This window comes from Culex pipiens, chromosome 3 (genome assembly GCF_016801865.2).
Source record: "Culex pipiens pallens isolate TS chromosome 3, TS_CPP_V2, whole genome shotgun sequence".
Lineage (NCBI taxonomy): Eukaryota > Metazoa > Arthropoda > Insecta > Diptera > Culicidae > Culex > Culex pipiens.
In genome coordinates, this window is record NC_068939.1 from 107,650,340 (window position 1) to 107,670,851 (window position 20,512).

At 36.6% G+C, this 20,512-nt stretch overlaps 1 protein-coding gene across 4 annotated transcripts in view; it reads right to left on the reverse strand.

Moving 5' to 3' along the window:
- Positions 1–1,639: 1,639 nt before the first annotated feature.
- Positions 1,640–20,512, reverse strand: part of LOC120421822 (amyloid-beta-like protein) — a 163,100-nt gene continuing 144,227 nt past the window's right edge. For 2 of the 4 annotated variants that reach the window (XM_039585133.2, XM_039585117.2), the window contains exons 5-11: positions 12,861–13,309; positions 12,647–12,799; positions 12,250–12,399; positions 11,507–12,174; positions 11,290–11,437; positions 5,368–5,544; positions 1,640–5,295 (exon numbers count right to left, since the gene is read on the reverse strand). In XM_039585133.2, the coding sequence (XP_039441067.1) occupies positions 5,194–5,295; positions 5,368–5,544; positions 11,290–11,437; positions 11,507–12,174; positions 12,250–12,399; positions 12,647–12,799; positions 12,861–13,309 (1,847 nt within the window). In that variant the 3' untranslated portion in view covers positions 1,640–5,193. Of the gene's footprint in view, positions 5,296–5,367; positions 5,545–11,289; positions 11,438–11,506; positions 12,175–12,249; positions 12,400–12,646; positions 12,821–12,860; positions 13,310–20,512 lie in introns of all 4 variants that reach the window. The other 2 variants (XM_039585108.2, XM_039585102.2) reach the window with 2 other exon arrangements.

A 20,512-nucleotide genomic window follows, 5' to 3' on the forward strand; every position in this document is an offset into this window, starting at 1 on the left:
CCCCTACAGTATCCACGTGGTTTATGGATGGTCCCTAGGTTAATCGGATTCACGTCTGTGTTTGGGGAGCACTTTTTACAGGCGACTTTAATGCGTTCTTAGTCATTTGATGTCTAGTCGGTGCTCTGGAAGCGCATTTTTCTACATCAAATCGAATCGATTTCGGACGCATAATTCCAATTTGGATTATTTAAAGTTCCGACTGTCCGAAAAGCTTTGGACATTTCATGAAAAAAAACAACTCATTTTGGATCATTGAATACAATCGGATTACCAGATAGCTTGAAAGTGATAGTAATTCACAAATATTCGGTGAATATTCAATCAATTCAATTCAAATCAATTCAAACATAAGAATACTCTTAAGTTCGTCATGGATCATCATAAGATCCTAGCTTTCGGCTTTGTCAGCATATCTCGTGGCCGGGTTTCTGCAAGCCAGACGACTCTACTCAACAATTCACGGGTTCTGATCAGGGATCTGCCACGCATGCAGTTTCCTGAAGACCCCGCCAGAGGCACTGTCAATATTGTTCACGTGTGGTTTTTGAAAAGGTCGTATTTAATAAATATATTAATTTTGTTCCCAAATTATTTTTTTGCCAGTTTTTTTTATCTTTTGCATATATTTGCGAGATAATTACAATTATTACGTAAATTTTTCCACATTTTACATTAATTAGATTAATAAAACATAGTTCTACTTGACGATACAATACAACCAAACTCACTAAACTAAACTGAAAATTCGAATAGCTTCAGTTATCTTGAAATAAAATTAAATTAGTTTGATTCTTCCTGACCGTTGGTTTAAAATTATTTGAATACTTATTAAATTTCAGTCAAAAAAGCTTTAAACTAGCTGTCACTGAACACCACAGTACTGATATGCCAACATTTTGTGCTTGACGGAATTAAATGCTGTTCCCCTAGTTGTCCCCTGCGATTAAATTTATGTTCGATACGCATACGACAATTTCAAAAGCCACGTGCCATTAACTTTGTTATGTGGATGACAGTCGTGACGTAGCCGTGGTTCTGATAGCTCAAAATCCTCCTCTTCACTGGCGATCACAAATCATACGTGGCGCAAACCAGCTCCGTGTATTCTGCTCTCCATCTCTCTCTGATCGAGTAGGAAAGTGATTGGCTTAAATCGGGCGATCACTTTGAATCGCTCTAAACTGATTCAATGTCATTGGCTACCGGTTGTGATAAATAACATCATCGATTGCTTAAAATAAATGTTTTCAAAAACTTTTACAAAATAAATGTTTGCACATATCAAAGACACAGTGTGAGTGCAAGCCTAACGAGTGCCGTGCTGGTTTTTTGTTATTTTCGCTCCTCTCTGAGCATGATCGTGTGTGAGTGTCGCTGACGAGCGAAGTAGGACAAGCAATTCACGAAAGATTTGAATCGCTGTGTAAAGCGAACCAACCTAATCCCTGGTTGCTGGCAAATCTTGGTAGATCACGATTGGTTACAAGCGATTGGATCGGCGACGAGCAAGTGGTTTTTGGTCTTTGAACCAAAATTGGGACCGTTGCGACCATTAATGTCTAGTAGAGTCACTCGCAAAAAAAAAGCTCTGGGAATATTCAAAAGAATGTCATCAACGACAAAAAAACGCAACAACTATTGTTATTTCATACTCTATTATCCTCCTTCAAATTAGGTATTAGTTTTGCTTGTTTACAGAGCATTTTGACTCATCCAATTTGCTTTCTCTTCATCTTCTTCTTTCTTCTTCCCAGCGCTATCTTTCATTCTACAAACAGATATCTTTTTTTGTGTGGGGACGATGTTATTATTTCTCTTATTTTTGTCTCTTTTTCAAGGGGAGCTTTCAGATAGAAGTGTTTCATTGTTGTTGTATGTGTGTCTGTTGTTGATTTTGATTCGGTTAATTCTCGCTTCTACTGGTTTCAGATTTGCCTAGTATTTGCTTTCAGTTTATTGTTAGGAAAAGTGACTACCACCCCAAACAGGGGTGCAGCGCAGTTATTAAACAGTTTACGATTTTCATTCAACGAAGCGGCTTTTTGTTTATTCTTGAAGCGATCATTTCTCGGAACATTCCAATCAATCTTCAAAACGTTTGCTGTTGGTAGCTCGTAAAACAAAAGGGGTTTGTAAATTATTGTGCTGTTTTAGACGAGTTCACTTTTTCTTTACTTTCAAACTGGTTGATCAAAGTGAAAAACAAATTTCTAACCGTTAGCTTCAACTGTGTCGTCGTGTCCTGATTTCCTGATTTAACAGTGAGTGTTTCCTCTTTTTCTTTTTTTCTTTCTTTTTGGTTGAATATGTATGACACGTTCTATTCTACTGTTTTTTTGTTGTTCTCTTCAATGAAAAGGGACGTATTCATCTACTAATCAATCATTACACATACGAGTAACAATTAATTGTGTCCTTTTTGTTTGCTGCTGCTTTTCTCATTGATGATACAAATTGTTTAAATTTCCTTTCCTTTTTTGTTTTCTAAATGTCGCACACAAAAAGTTAGTTTTCCTTTTACATCTTTCCCCAATGTGTGTTGGTTAATGAATTTCATTTGTTTTTGTTCTTGACAGCTAAGTAGTTGTTGTTTTGTTATTTTTCGAATTTGTTCGCCTTGCCTTTTTGCACCGCTCTGCTTCTTGTTCTTGGTTTGCTTATTTTGTTTTTGCTGTATCTTAAAAAAGTTTGTTCATATATAATAGTTTGAGTAATATTTGTCTTGAAAAAACGAACTGATGAATAAACGAGCGGTTACATTTTGATTTAGCGTGTACTTTGCTGATATAATTGTTGCTTTTTTTTTGTTTTGTTTACTTGAGTAGTAGTGGATAGCAATCGTGTCAAACTAAGCGGTTTTCGTGATAAACTTGATTTCATTTTTGTTAGTTCGGCGTAACTTTGTTTTTGCTCAAGAGAGTTTAGCATAATCGTCCTGCCTGCCTGCCTGCATGCATGCTTTTTATGTATTTTGTTTTCCTTTAATAAATGTGTGTGTGTGGTTTCGCATTTCAACGTTATAGTTGAGAGACTAGAGTGTATCATGCTTTTGCTTTAAACTTCAAGTAGAGTATTTATTAAACTTATAGCCGAAAACATAAACGTCAGAGAAAAGAACAGTGTTGACTGATTTGGTTTGGATCAAATCAAGTGTTGTTACATTGTTGCTTTTTTGTAGTCTCCTAATAAAACTATTCTGTAAATGTTTACATCATTACATTTATACGTGTTTGTATAAATATTCTCGTTACATACTTTTACATGATATATAATCTATTTTATTCTGCTTTTTTTTTGTTTCTTTAAATACTTTTAGTCATTATTGTTAATTTTAGTGTTCTAGCAATATCAAATTCATTTTTTACATAGATTATATGTCTTTCCCAATCAGCAAGTAAAGTGAATAATAGTGAGTAGTGACTGTTTCGGACTTATTGAAGTTGAGTGTTTACTTGTTTTCCCATTTAAGTTTTTTTCTGTTGAATATTTGCGAAACTCAAAACCAAAATCAACATCGGCCCGTGTCTCTTCAGGCTGAGGGTTTACCGTTTTCTCAGGGGGGGTTCTTTTTGTATCTTTTTTGGTATAGTGCAATCAAATCGTAACTATGAGCGCCAAGCGGGTTTCTTTTACTTTTTTTCAATAATTCATCACAAGCATTTCTGGCAACACTGACTGACGTGTGAGATTTTTTATTTTATTTCATGAAATTTGGGACATATCTCGCGGGGAACAGCACGACCCTTTGTTAGGTTGGTTTTGTCTCGATGGTTTTCTCCTTACATTTAATTACGCGCTCGCAAAAGTCTACAAAAATGGACGAATTTGAATTATCAGGATGCACAAAATTGCGATATTTGCATGATTGATGTTGTCTTGCTTTGTTCTCGTGTTTTGTTTTGTTTATACTTGGTTTTGCATTTTTAATCCTTTAGTTTGTTGTTTGCTTTTGTAACTTTTGCTTGTTTACATGTTTTTGTTTGTCTCTAATGCTCGCTACGTGTTTTTTTTTTCGGAAGAAGCTCTTTAATTGGTACACACACACCTCATGGGCTACGATGCTTGAATTTTTTTTGCACAGCTTTGTGTCTACACAACGAGGACGACATCTATAGTGTGAATGAGTGTGGTTTTTTTGTTTGTTTACTTATGTTGGTTGCTGCTGCTGTTGCATGTGAGTTTTGTCAACTGTCGAGGGGGAAAAACCTAAAACCGAAAAGGGCCTATAGAATGACTGTTTTGTTTTCCGTTGAAGCATGTGATAGTGAGTGTCTTATTGTTGTTGTAAATATATAGTTTACCTTTTATTATTGTTAAGATTATATAAATATGAAATTTCAAAGCGTATAGCAGGCTTGTTACAAAAAATATATATTTTTGATAGTTTTTTTCTATTATCATTTTCCGGTTTTTACTGATCAAAAAAGCTATTATACTTACAATTATTGTTTTTTGTTTTATTTTTTTCTTGTTTTGTCTTGTTTCTTTATAATAATAACTAATTAGCTACTTAGCTATCTAACTATGAGTTAGGGATGAGAAGGGACCTCTGCGGTGCGTATTATTTTCGCAGATTCAGTTGCCCCCTTAGACTCTAAACCCTCATGTTTTTTTACTGCTGCTGCTGCGCTATATGAAGTGTGTGGATGGGTGGAAAATGTGCCTGAACAAAAAACAAAAACGGTAGCCTGGCATCACTGCTGAGTGAGTTTGGTTTGTTATTGTTGAAGAGATTCCCCAAACAGTTGGTGACTTCCTGGTAACGGCGGCATTCTCTGACGAATATACTTGCTCTGATTTGCTCAACTTCTCACCTAGCATGTTTCCTTAAAAATACTTTAAATTAATATCTTGCGGGCAAATTTACAATTACAATCACACTATTTAACGGTAGTTTTGCTCTTGACTTCTAAAAAGATCAAATCGCCGAACTTAAAAATACTGTTCTTAATTTATCCTTACTTGCTTCTTTTGTTTCGCGTCACATCGTCATTTTCAAAACAAACATTAGATTACTTTCCTTCTTCCAACGTTGCCATTCTTCCTCCGATAGAGTGCTCAAACAGAATAACATAATTTTCACTTTGTTCTTCAAAACAGACACTAGATGCAAATGTTATAGTTTTGCAATTTACTCTACAAGTGTGTATCCTCCTCTCTTGCACCGCTCACGGCAATGTAATGCTTCACTTATTCCTTCACCTCAAAGTACTTGTAGGTCGGGTTCTCGTACCCGTTGATCTGCATGTTGGCCACGTGCCGCTCCTCCGGTGTAATGGGTTGTCCAACGGCCTGCCGAGCAAAAAGTTATTCAATCATCAATATCTCGAATAGCAAAAGGTCTAAATAATCTCCACAAATTACCTGATCGACCTCGACAAATCCTTGAGCATGGGGCGACCGGGAGGCCTTCCACTTGGCGACGGCGACGCCGACAAACACCGCGGCCATCAGGGCGATGCCGGCGAAGGCCAGCGTAAAGTACACGTTCTTGCCCTCGTGGCCGCTCGAGCCGTAGATCTCCCGCCGGACCGAGTAGCTCTGCGGAAGGAAAAAAAGAAGGAAAAATGTCTCGTTATTTGATTTTGGAGGTTCTTGTAAAATTTCTCATGAAAAAGAGATTATTCGAAGAATTTTTAACCCCAAAACTGAGGAGATTAGCAATTTGTGGGTGACAATTACCAAAATTTGATTGATTGAAATTGTAAAAAATATCCTGATAATTACTTTATAACTAAAAGTTACATTACATATCTCAAACGGACAGAATATTTTTTCCAATATATTGCAAACAACGCATGTTGTTTAAAAAATTTGTATTTGTATATTTCAGTATAAAAGTTTTTTTTTGAATTTTAGAAATTTAGTATTACATTTTTTTTAAATTTAAGTATTTAAGTATTTTAGTATTTTAGTATTTTAGTATTTTAGTATTTTAGTATTTTAGTATTTTAGTATTTTAGTATTTTAGTATTTTAGTATTTTAGTATTTTAGTATTTTAGTATTTTAGTATTTTAGTATTTTAGTATTTTAGTATTTTAGTATTTTAGTATTTTAGTATTTTAGTATTTTAGTATTTTAGTATTTTAGTATTTTAGTATTTTAGTATTTTAGTATTTTAGTATTTTAGTATATTAGTATTTTAGTATTTTAGTATTTTAGTATTTTAGTATTTTAGTATTTTAGTATTTTAGTATTTTAGTATTTTAGTATTTTAGTATTTTAGTATTTTAGTATTTTAGTATTTTAGTATTTTAGTATTTTAGTATTTTAGTATTTTAGTATTTTAGTATTTTAGTATTTTAGTATTTTAGTATTTTAGTATTTTAGTATTTTAGTATTTTAGTATTTTAGTCATGGCTGCGGAGTCGGGTCATGTTTTAGACGACTCCGACTCCGACTCCGACTCCGGCTTTCTGAGTTAAGCCGACTCCGACTCCGACTCCGGCTCCGGCTTTCAGTTTCATACGACTCCGACTCCGACTCCGACTCCGGCCTGCCAACTCTAGCCGACTCCGACTCCAGCTTTTAACAAATTGTTGACTCCGACTCCAATACTAACTCAGTATTAAGAATATCTTAAAAAAATGTTTAAATAAAATCTCTATTCCTCTTACTATCCCCCACCTATTAGCTATTTTGAAGGTTATTTTGTAACTTTCCATCAGTTGACATAGATTATTTAAGAACCAACTCTGTTCCCATCTTTGAATTAACTCTCTACTGCCCAAATTTTTTTTTCGAAAATATTTATTTTTCCCGTGTTTAGGAGGTCATTTTGAGCAACTTTTGTTCTACGAAAAACTTAATTACTCTTGTTTTATGTTTTTCTTGTTTTATTTTTAGTATTTTAATTTGCATTTATCTTGTTTAGTTTATGTTTGTTTTTGGTAGTATTTGGTCTATTCTACCACCTAATATAATTACATTTTGCCTATCTAATTTTTTCACGTTTTTACAGTCACTTTTTCAATTTTTTGCATGTTTTTCACATTTTCTGCTATAGAATGGAACCATCATCATTTAAATTGCAAAAAAATGCGTAGAGGCATAGTCTGGGACACTACAAACATTACTGCATACTTATTTTTACTGAAAATATAGGAAATGTTAGTAAAAAACATAGCCAAAGTTGACCCCTAAAAAAATGACATTTTTAAAAACATTGGCAAAGTCACATAAAACAAGTTAAACTTCCAACCCTGAAATTTTCTAAAATTTTAAGAGTTCTTCTTTCCAATGCTTTTTTAAGATCAAAAATCGGTTGAAAAATTGATTTTTGGCGATTTTTTAGATCGAAGCCCGTCTAAAGGCGGGGTTAGGTTGTAGAGGGTTAATCAGCTGTTCAAAGGTAGTCCACAACTCAGCTTAAAATAACTTCACACAAGTAATGCTTAAACAACGAAATAAATGAAATGAAATGAAAAGTATTAATAACATCACTTACATGTTCAGCTCACATTTGCGCGTATACCTGTATACCGGGGTTACATTGATAAGTTGTTTTTTTGCAAAATGGTAGTACAAAATGATTTTGAAAAATCAGAGTACCTCAAGAAGTATAATTGGATTCTGCTTTTAGAATATTGAGAATTTTTATTTGATTTACTGAAAATTTACAAAAATCAAATCAAATTATTCGCTTTACAGCATTGCCTTGGAGAACGATTGCGAGATTCCTACTCGAAAGTAGGTGTCCGAAGGCTTGGTTGTTGAGGCAATTGCAAATCTTTTTTACACCTAAGCTTCCATCCACCCCGAGATTCGAACTGACGACCTTTAGATTGTAACTCCAAATGCCTACCAACGACTCTACGGAGACAGGACCCAGGGAGACTGAGCTGACGACCTACCTTAAAGTTTAGACCGGAGCCAACATTTACTTCCCCATCCGATGGAAGGCGTGATAAGACAAATCTCGTCTCGAAAAATGCCACCGGGACCTTATGGGATCAAACCCAGGCCGACTGGGTGAAAGGCAACCACGCTTACCCCTTCACCACGAGTCCCCTGTAATTTACATTACTTTTATTTAAAAGTTTATAAACTAGTTAAACAAGTATTTAATTGATATTTAAAAAAAAAACAAATAAAGGAGACATAGCCTTCATAAACGATTTGATATAACATATAAAATCATTTTGCTTACATTCAGGCTGTAATTTGTAAGACACAAAGTCAAAGTCACCCTGGTATTGAAATAAACAGTTTACGTAACTATATTGCAAAGCTCTACTGCATTTATTTGAAAATACATACATGGACATTTTGTGACCGAGCCAAGTCCATGGTTTGAACATATAAATCATGATAAAATTCTTACCGGTTGAATAATATCGGAAAAATTCAAGTTTCATCAATGTTACCCGGTTTATGTAATTTAAAAAGAAATATTTTTTTAGATTTGTTCAACGATATTTTTAAGGATCCACACTTTCATTTTTTTTTAGAGAAATAGTAAACATTAAGGAAATAGATATATTTAATATATTCAATGATGATTTCACAATTAGTTGCAACTTATTTTTGATATTGTCTGACAGTTTCAAATATTTACAACACGGCCCTTTGATTTTTTTAAAATTTATATACAAAATGTGCATGTTGAGTTCCAGATTGAGATACCTAATAGTTGATAATTTGATGGTCAATTTTACCAATGTTTCAAAAACGTTATCATTTTAGTTAAGTACTGATGGTGAAATTTGAATTGAAAGAAAACATAATTACAAGCAAACATCAACTGTATATTTATAAAAACTAACTTAATCCACCTATGTGGTTGGAGCCTTCCTCACTCATTACCATCAATGCCTGTACACAAATTTCATCTTTTTTTTATATCTGGAATAAAAAAAAAACATAAATGCTTCAATGATTTGGACTCGATGGAAAGGTCTTTTGATTACCTAACCAAATATAGGTCCGATGGTGGATCCGGACATAGTTTACATATCATTTAATTGGCCATATCTCGAGACAGGGTTGCCAGATCTTCAATGTTTTGGACTCGATGGAAAGTTCTTTTGATTACCTAACCAACGATGGGTCGGATGGTGGATCCGGACATAGTTTACATACATTTAAGTGAGATCCGGCTTCCAAAAAGTACATCAATATCACTTAAGTGACCATATCTCGAAACAGGGTTGCCAGATCTTCAATGTTTTGGACTCGTTGGAAAGGTCTTTTGATTACCTAACCAACGATGGGTCGGATGGTGGATCCGGACATAGTTTACATACATTTAAGTGAGATCCGGCTTCCAAAAAGTACATCAATATCACTTAAGTGACCATATCTCGAGGCAGGGTTGCCAGATCTTCAATGTTTTGGACTCGTTGGAAAGGTCTTTTGATAACCTAACCAAATATAGGTCGGATGGTGGATCCGGACATAGTTTACATACATTTAAGTGAGATCCGGCTTCTAAAAAGTACATCAATATCACTTAATTGGCCATATCTTGAGACAGGGTTGCCAGATCTTCAATTTTTTGGACTCGTTGGAAAGGTCTTTTGATAACCTAACCAAATATAGGTCGGATGGTGGATCCGGACATAGTTTACATACATTTAAGTGAGATCCGGCTTCCAAAAAGTACATCAATATCACTTAATTGGCCATATCTCGAGACAGGGTTGCCAGATCTTCAATGTTTTGGACTCGTTGGAAAGTTCTTTTGATAACCTAACCAACGATGGGTCGGATAGTGGATCCGGACATAGTTTACATACATTTAAGTGAGATCCAGCTTCCAAAAAGTACATCAATATCACTTATGGGGCCATATCTCGAGACAGGGTTGCCAGATCTTCAATGTTTTGGACTCGTTGGAAAGGTCTTTTGATAACCTAACCAACGATGGGTCGGATAGTGGATCCGGACATAGTTTACATACATTTAAGTGAGATCCGGCTTCTAAAAAGTACATCAATATCACTTATGGGGCCATATCTCGAGACAGGGTTGCCAGATCTTCAATGTTGTGGACTCGATGGAAAGGTCTTTTGATAACCTAACCAACGATGGGTCGGATGATGGACCCGGACATAGTTTACATACATTTTAGTGAGATCCGGATATATGTGAAAACACATTTTTATACATAACTTTTGAACTACTTATCGAAACTTCAATCTGTATAAAACTCGATCTATGGGACCCTAAACCAAGTCAAATGCAACAAGTTCGGGTCAAATCGGTTCAGCCAGTGCCGAGAAACATGAGCTAGTTTGTTGGTCACATACATACATACACACACACATACACACACACATACACACACACATACACACACACATACACACAGACATTTGTTCAGTTTTCGATTCTGAGTCGATATGTATACATGAAGGTGGGTCTACGACGTTTTCATACAAAGTTCATTTTTAGAGCAGGATTATAGCCTTACCTCAGTGAGGAAGGCAAAATGACTGCACAACATTTTTTTTTATAATTTTATGAGTTATGAATGTACAAACATGGGTAAATGAGGGGAAATTTATCATTTACTGATCATAGTGAAATAACAAAGTCGGAGCTATGCAATCAAATTGAAAATGCTACAAAAACATAATGGCATCTGATAAATCTCTTGAATCAACCCATAAATTAACTGAAAAAAATCAATGCCAGGTTTAAAATAAATTAGGCTCATAAAAGTATTGTAGATAAATTAGCATTATAACAAAAACTGAACAATAAAAAAGTTCGTAAAGTTTATTGAATTTAAGATAACTCCGACTCCAGCTCCGACTCCGGGTCTATCAGAAATTGTCGACTCCGGCTCCGACTCCGACTCCAGCTAATAAAATTTAGCCGACTCCGACTCCGACTCCAGCTATTCGAGTTTTGACGACTCCGACTCCGACTCCAGGTCCCTAAAAAGACCCGACTCCACCGACTCCGGCTCCGACTCCGACTCCGACTCCACAGCCCTGATTTTAGTATTTTAGTATTTTAGTATTTTAGTATTTTAGTATTTTAGTATTTTAGTATTTTAGTATTTTAGTATTTTAGTATTTTAGTATTTTAGTATTTTATTATTTTAGTATTTTAGTAGTTAAGTGTTTTAGATTTTTAGTATTTTAGTATTTTTGACGATTGTATATTCGAATTGTTCCATTTTGATTGAAATTCTGCCAGGAAACCATTAATTTCCGATGGACCAACCGAACCAACTACTAGTCAACCTACTAGTTGTTGTTGACTCAACCAGAAACGTAGCATAAGTTACTAAAATACTAGTTAAATTCCGAAAGCAGCATCATATAATCACTCACCGGTTCGCCGTGTCCAATGTCGTGGGCCATCACGTGCTGCATCTTCGGTTCCGCTTCCTGGTGAGCGACCGCGGCAGCCACCTCCTCCACTGCACGCTGGACGGCCTCGTCGTCTACGGTCGGCAGTGCCGTCGACTGTGGACTGTTACTAGATTGAAGTAAAAAGAAAGAATGTTGGATTAAGATCTTATGATTTTTTTTATGAATTAAAACTTACGTAATGGTGATATCCTCCGTGTAGTCGCGTGTAGCTTCGGTGTCCTTCTGGGTTTCCAGCTCGATCTGCTTCTGCGTCTGTGGCTGCTCCGAAACTGGCAGCTGCGTTTGAGCCTGCTGTTGTTGAGCCTGTTGCTGTTGTTGCTGCTGCTGCTGCTGTTGCTGTTGGAGTTGCTGCTGTTGTTGCTTGTAGGCGGCTTCCATCTTCTTCGCTTCCAGACGCAGCTTTTCCTCGCGGATCTTCTCACGTTCCTGGGCGCGCTGCTCCTTGCGTTGCTTTTCGGCCAGACGCTGGCGTTCCTTCTCGCTGACCTTGCGTTCGATCTCCATGCGGTACTTGTCCAGGATGGTGGCCTCGGCCTCCTCGGTCATGGCCAGCATCGAGCCGGGGGTTTCGTCCTTGGAGCGCAGCGCCTGGATGTAGTCGTCCATCAGCTGGGACAGCTTGGTGGACAGTTCCGGGTAACGCTTGAGCATCGCCATCGACTGGTTCACGGCACGATCGATGTCCACGAGGCGTTCCAGCGTGCGGGGTCGCTCGGAAGCGGCAGCCTCCAGTCCGCCGGCACCTCCCGAACCCAGCAGGTGGCGGTAGTGGGACAGGGCGTGGGCACGGTCCTTATGCAGGGCGCGCAGCAGCTTCTGCAGACACTTTTCGACGCGGTGGGACTGGTGTAGGGAAATTGGTATTGTTGAATATCTCAGGAATTCAATCGAATTTTGGGGAACTGTGAAGATACTCACGTTCGGCGGCTGCTCGGTCAGGGCCTGGGTGTAGCAGGTCATCGCCTCACGCTTGCGCTGGTTGATGTGGGCCAGCACGCGCTGCTGGTGCATCGCCGCCAGCTGGTGCTTCTCCGAGTTGCCCTCCTCTTCAAGTGCCTGCACAGAAGTCTAGAATGTTACAAATATATTCGCGCGTTTAATTCAGGTGTTGCAACGCATGTCAACGGTTTTCATCAAACGGCTATTCTACGGCATCATTCCGGGCAGATATATTTTGTTTTTGTAAATATTTTGCTCTACTAAACTAGTGCAACCAACTACTTTGTATGCTACTTTGTTTGGCGGTTTGGAATTTGTTTTTAAGGGGAAAATCTATGACATGGTTTTGCACTGAAAGCAGAGAGACCAACTTTACCTGGAACCGAGCGGTCATTCGCTGTTTGAAGGTTTGGGCGGATTTGGGATCGGCCATTCGCATGTCCTGGTACTTTTCTTCCAGGTCGGACCAGTCCTTCATGACGCGGGTGACCTTTTCGCGGTGGCTTTCCTCAAGCCTCTGCTGTGCCTCCTGGAATTCAGCGTGCAAATTCTACGAACAGTATATATTACACCAAACTAATCATACAAACCTTGAAGCTCTGATGCTCGTAGCGCGGGTCAAAGTGGGTGAAGTACGGATCCGGCGTCGGGATGGCCGTGACGGGGGTGGTCGGGATTTCCGTTGCCTTCTCCGTGGTGCTGGACGCTGCCGTGCTGAACGAGTCCTTCTTGTTGATGTTGACGTTGCTGCTGCTGCTGTCCTTGCCTAGCAGGGTCTGCGGAGTGCTGAAGCTGTCCCAGACGGCGGATCCGGTGTCCGGTTCCTTGTCGGCGTCAAAGTCCTCCTCGGAGTCGTACTCGTCGTCGTCACTCTCGATCGGCTCATCTCCCAGCATGTCCTCGTCCTCGTCATCGTCAATGTCGTCCTCGTCGTCATCGTCCTCGGAGTTGTCCGCGTCGGTCGCGTCATCCAGCGCCGGCAGCACTTCCGTCTCCTGTGGCAGCACCGGAAGGTCGGTCTTCTTTACTTTCATCGGCACTGCGATAAGAAAAAGAGAGAAGGAGAGAAAATAGCGCCATTAGATCGATTGCGATCGAAATGGTCCCGCCGTTAAACGGGAGAATGGTGCCCATTAATCAGCATCCCATTTAGTGTTCGTCTCCCCAAAGCTCCCGGACGAACGGTTCATCAATCTCGCTCTAAATAAACTTTCGCCAGTCCGTAAATACAACGACACACACAAAGCGTCTACAGAGGCAGAAGAAGCCATTGTGCGGTCCTGTTCCTTCACGCGAAATATCTCAATAAGCCGCAAACTCAATAATGACCCCCAATAAAAATGTCAGAAACATTAATCGTCTCCCACCGCAAGGTTCTATTTTTGGGAGGAAGGGCCGGACCGCGCGCCCTTCTTGGAAAACTTGGAAATTAAGTGCGCTCCTACTGGCGCGGCAGCTGCGGAGATGGAGACGCCTGGCCCTTTGCGGGGCTCTAATGCAGTGTTCGGGTGCTCAGAGTGCATTTCAACGGAACAAATCTGTTTTAGTCGGGGTCACACGCTTTTTTCCCACTGAGGAAACATGCCCTCAGAAAAAAAAAGAAAACGGTACAGCTGGGAGCAGTGGGGCAGGGTGTAAACCAAACGGAGAAGAAAAACATTTTTATCGACCGAGCTCCGGAAGTTTTTCGGGGTGGGAGGAGGGTTGCGGGTCTGGTCGGTGGTTTGGTTTTTGGACGGTGGATGCAGAGCAGAGCTCAGAGAAGAGAATGGAAATAACGAGCACCAGAAACAACAAAAAAGTCGTTCAGCTTGAATAAGCCCTACTCCATTGAAGGGACCGACTTTGAGAGGGCAGCACACAGTGGGTATTCATCACGACTACATTTAAAAAATCCTTTATATTTTGAGGACCTACTAGGCAGAGCAGGGATGTCAGATGCACAGATTTGTCTGTGAGCTTGTGCAAGACATTTTTTGAGGTGCACAGACTTTTAAAAAACTTCATTCATTACTTTGTCAAAATATCAACCGAAACTTATTTCGTTAGTTTTCAAATTGATATATTTGAGTTTTAGACAAATGTACAGATATACAAAGACTTTTTTACAGACATTTAAAAAAAAACAAGTGGCACACCTGAGGCAGAGCCCCCTCATCTGGACCTATACACTCAAACCCCGATGGTTTGACACCAACTGTTGTCAAACCAACGGGGTCACTTTTTAGTTTGACACCCCTTTTACACGGAGTTCACACACACTACCAAACGTTTGTTTTGATAGTGTACAAACTAAAATAGTGTCAAACGAAAAAGTGACCAACCACCGGGGGTTGAGTGTATCTAGGTTTTCTATAAAACCCACTTTTTTAAAACTTCACTGAAATTGTTGTTATGGTTTCGTTTTTGAAAACTGCTTAAAAAATGTAATTATAAATTGCGATTAAAAATCACTTTTTACTCAGCTGTTTAAAAACGTGGGTTTTAAAAAATCTGGATGTTTGTATATCAAAAGTTTTGACTTGCGAAACATGTAGCCGCTCGTATGCTGTCGAATTTTCCGACGATGTTTTTCCGGGTTGGTATGTCCACGATAAATCAATTCTATCGATACAAAGACCCCTCAAAACGGTGTTATATCCACTCCAATTAATTTATTAAGCTGTTCTTTGATAATATATTGACATTCAGTTATAAAATTATGTTTAGATAAGTTTTAAATACAATTTTTAAAAGTTATATAAACATTGGAATAAAGCTGTTAGTGAACATTATTTTCGAACCAAATTCTTTTCTAAATCAAATAAGGATGACAATTTTCGGTTTGGACCCCCTAAAAATGATGATTTATCAACAAATCGACGCTGTCGTGCTATCATGTCGCACCCGCCATTTCGACGTTCCGAGAAAAACGCGTTTTAATATTTGACATTGAATAAACAAAAACGAGAGCACGCAATGTAAACAATGAAAAACACGTTTTGATTGGATAACCATTCTGTGCATTGTCCCGAAGTTTGGTTGTATTTGGTTGCCGGAGTCCCGAGTTATAATTACAAATGTTTACGGTAGTCTAACTTGTACGTGCGTCAAACGCGTTCTGACCTGAAATCCCTTTGGCCAATTGTCGCACTTACATCAATTTTCAGACTGTGTCAAGATAGCACGACAAGATTGAAACTTCTTTCATATAAAAAGTGACAAAAATGCACGGAGTTTTTTCGGTTTTTATTGAATATCTCAGGATTGAAATCGAATTTTGGGGATCTGTGAAGGTCAAAAGGTGAGGCATTGTGAGCTGCACAAAATGGCGTTCTTAACTCAATTTGGCCCAAAATGCACGTACGACAAGTTAGCACGACGGCGACGAAATAACATCAATTTATTTGAAATTTCGAGAGGTATAAAAACTTTTTTTTTGCATTTTTTGAAGTATTGGTTATGAAACATTTGATAAAAATCATCTTTTCATGAGCTTTTCGTGGCAAAATGTTCGGCAAGAGTTTCTGAACAAAATGTAACACTAGGTGTTAGTCAAACGGTCAATTTTCCGCTTGTTTCACCACAAAACGTGTATTGTGCCCAAGGAGTGTACAAACTTTACATACTGTAGCTGTTTGAGATCAAATTGTCAACAATTAAAAATGAATTTTCAATCAGGTTTATGTTGAGCTATTTTCACAATGAGAGAAGAGAAGTTGAGATTAATTAGATTACAGAATCAGAACAAACGCTAGTGTAAGGCCTTTTTAAATATTTAAATAAAGGATAATTTAATACAGCTTTGTGTTTGTTGTGATGTGAGTCCATATCACGATTATTAAAAGATTTATTTTAGGTAAAATGTTACATAAATATTTATTTTGATAAATGTTAGTTTTAAATTACTTATTTTAAATACTACTTAGACTGATTTGAAATTTTATTTATCAAGCGAATAATTCGTTTTTGAATTTAGAACGAATTTAGTTAAGATTAATTTTGTAATATTCAATTGTCATGATTCTCGGTTCAATGATCAAATCACTTACTCAGTGACCTACCACGATTTGGACTGCACAAACAACGTAAGATTGGTTTATTAGAATTTTGCATGCAAAAATAGAAAAGATGAGATGAGATGAGAAATATGCAATTTAAGTTCATCCCACAAATAGGATATGTGGTGAGTTTAAGTTTTTAAGAAAAACCTGGTTTTTCTCCAGATTTCAAGAACAAAGTACTATATATTTTTTTATTTTTCTAGAAGAGCACATTAATGCGAATAGGAGCTTTACATTGTGGTCAATGATTTTTTGTTAAGTTGTATCAATGCAATTTTCTGCAATTTTAAAATTTAGCATTTTTTAATTTGGAATTGAATTTTGTTCATCGATTCATAATATCCAAATTCACCATTTTTTTTTTGCTCTGAAAAATCAATTTTGACAAACATTTTATTTTATGTTTCAGTGAATCAAAAATGCCATTTGTTGAGCTGTAGTGCAGGGACGGACGGTTTTATTTCGTCTAAGTATTGATTAAAAAAAAACATTTTTTTGGAAATTGCAAAAACACTTGACTTTTTTTTTCAAAACATGTATTTGGATGTAATTGAATTTGCAATCTAAATGTACTCAAATGAAATTTTGGTAAAGTTCACCGTAAATGAGCTTCAACCATTTTTTTTTTTTTGAAAAAATGTATGCTTTTTTTAAACAGTGTTCACTCTTATCCATCTCTTAAAATTTAAAATAGCTGAGAATTTTCTAATATATTCTAAGAGCTACTTAATAAGTCCTCTTTTTTCAATCGATAATCTATTGGAAACTATTGATCTCATATTATCAGAATTACAAAATCATGATTGACATTTCAAAAGGGTCTTTTTAGGCCTTTTGAAATGTATGTTGTGATTCTGATGTTCAGAAAATATTTAGTTCAAAAGATAAAAAAAAACCACAAGGGTTTTATATTTTTACATTTAAAGTTGGATTTATAGTTTCCAAGAAACTGTCGATTGAAAAAAAAATGTGGGCTGATTGAATAGCACTTAACGGTGCACATTAACCAGAGCTTTTGCACCCATATTTTTGTTACAAACATTTTAGTATCTTCAAAACTACGGGTACTATCGACATATTTTTTTATTCATTCCCGAAAGTACTGTCCACAAAGTAATTTACAACAAAGTTTGACTAATTTTACAATCCCGTTGTTGCAGGATTGGGTCCGTAAGTTTGACAATTTTGGAATAAGAAGACAACAACTTCCTTTGTTGCTGTGAACCCTTAACAACGTGTATGTTTCTTAATATTCATTCCTTGAATGGCTTTATTCTTCAACTAATGGTCGGATCAACAAAAAATAAAAGAAAGTCATAGATAATTTTCTTAGCTTTTTGAAAATATATTCTTAAAGATAGACAAGGATGGTCACTATTGTCAGAATATGAAAAAATAAAAATTTCTTCATAAGTAACCTTAAAAAATTTTAAGTTTTTGGGATAGTGTGCACTTAATCAAAGTTTTAATAACAGTTTTTTTCGGTTGAAAATCAAACTTTATGCCAAAACCTATTTTTTTGATTTTTTTTTATTTTTTTTTATTTTCGAAGTTTTTGAAAAAATGTTTTTCTTTAAATTCTATAAAAAATATTAAAAATCAATCTTAGGAAAACACGTTTTCAAAATCTGGACATGGGTGATCCAAATCAAAAACTATAATGAATGATCGATTTGCGAAAAGCAAAAGGATTGCTCGTAAACAGAAATTTTGAAAAGTGTTTCGAAAACATTGATTATAATCATCGAATCAATTATTCAAATACAACCGATCGCAGATCGATTTTGAATCAGCTTGGTGGTGGATTTTTAGCAATCAAGACCCAATGTAGTGATATTTAGCCAAATTTCTCACATTCTGAATCTAACCCCGCATGAAATTATTCAGTAAAATCTTGAATTAAATTTCAAAACTTACTCCGTTTCCCCCCAATGTGCCATCGCACTTTTATTTGAACTGTTCAACCCCCTAACACCCAAGGAACAAATCGAAGCGCGCAAACGGCGGTTGGGGTTGGGATTCGCGCGAGGCTGTTTGCCACCCTCCTTCCCATTTGTTATTATCACCTTCTATATTTTCGGAAACTGCATAGCGGACTTCCGGCCTCCGCGCCGTGGAAAAGCTCCGTTCGGGCGCGCGTTGATAACTTTTTACGGCCCAGCGTTTGAGTGAAAAAAGAGAAGAAAAACAAGAGAAAGGGAAGAAGCATGTGCTTTCGATCGAACGTAACGTCCTCGTCCTCGCAGGGGGTAGGAAGACTTTTTAGCCTTGTGTGAGTATGTTTGCATCGTGTCGAAAGGCAGCAGCAAAAAAAGAAGGAAGCAGTTTTATTATCGTCAACTTTTATGTGCCAATTTTTCGGGGTGACATTTAGCGACCTAACCCAAAAGCACTCATCTCGCTCGGCCGGGGAGGAAGAAGCACATTTGTTTTGTGGGCGGTTGGGAATAAGAAGAAGAAGAAGGAACAATGACTTTATTTTGTCATGTTTCTTCTTGATATTTATGTGGTTGGTGTTTTTATGTCAGTTGAAATTTGTTGACATTTTGTACGTTTTAAAACATAAAGCAGTTGAGAGTTGGGTGTTTTCAAAAACTTCGGAAAAGGAATAACAGGATCAGAAAATTTCAAACTAAAGTTATCTTATTAAAATACTTGTAAAAATAAATTGTTTGAAAAACTTTGCAAATCAAGTTTTTGATTTTATTGAACTATCGAAACTTCCTTGGAAAAACATGACTCTGTCATCCAATACCAGAAGCTCATTTATTTATTGTATTTAACCTGTTTTTGTTTAGATTGCAACACGGAATAAACAAACGTTAGCACAACCGCAGCTGGCAAATTTTCCCATCAGAATCTGATGTTTTTGTTTGGGCGTTAGCATTCGATGATCCGATTTTGATTCTTCGGGGTCGATTTTGTTTTCTTTACCTTTTGGTCGAGTGCCGACTTTTCAGATGTGACTAAGCTTTTAAATTTACTGTAGAAGTTTTACCTATATAATAGGTATGTGTTTTTTTATGTTCAACGTTAAAAAAAAGATGAAATGAAGAAGAATATTTAGGTATTTCAGACATTTTAATTGTTGTAATAAATAATTTATGAAAATATTTGTTTTACGTCTGTTACGACTCGTGTTCCCGAAATTATTTACACAAATATCACCAACGAAGATTTAGAGATCCTGCATTTTTTTCAAGTAAGAAAATTTCACAAAAGTTTCTTGCTTTGGTTAAACATCAGATCAGTTATCTCGCTTTTTCATCATATCAATTGTTTTTTTTTTATATTCATTGTTGCTTCGTAAGCTATTATCGTCATCATCATTCTTAAAATGGAAAATATTAGGGAACATTCTCAGTTATTTGAAATTATTTTTTCAGAGCTGGACGAGGACAACATATTTTTTGAATATATTATATTATCATATATATCATATATGATAAATAATAAAAAAAAAACAAAATCCCTGAAAAGGTTAAACTATAAAAGCTTTTTTTCCTTTTCAAATTAAATTTGGCGCCGTAAAAATTATAGTTAGACAAATCTAATGTTTTTTAAAAACATTTCATCTTTGACTTATACTTTGCTAGAATAAAGGTTTTTTTTTTAAAAAACGAAAATTATATATTTTTATGATGAGCGGTAGTATCTGGTTGCTTTCTGTGTTTTAGAAAATTCCCCACAATATTCCTATAATTTGTCCTGTCCCAGTGTTAGTTTGGCTGGGCAAAAAAACAGTGGAGCAATTCTCTACCAAAACCGGAAATGGATTTTATTTGTATTTTTTGATTTGGCTCAAACTTTGTGGGGGCCTTCCCTATACCCAAATATGCTATTTTGTGTCATTGGTTCACCCATACAAGTCTCCATACAATTTTGGCAGCTGTCCATACAAAAATGGTATGTAAATATTCAAACAGCTGTAACTTTTGAGTGGATTTTTTGATCAATTTGGTGTCTTCGGCAAAGTTGTAGGTATTGTTGAGGACTATTGAGAAAAAAATAGGTACACGGAAAAAAAAATTTGAGGATTTTTTTATCAACTTTTTTTTTACTAAAACTCAATTTCCCAAAATACGTATTTTTTGATTTTCGAGATTTTTTGATATGTTTTAGGGGACAAAAATCCGCAACTTTTGAGCCATAGAGAAACATGTTCAAAAAATCTGCCGCCGAGTTATGAATTTTTGAAA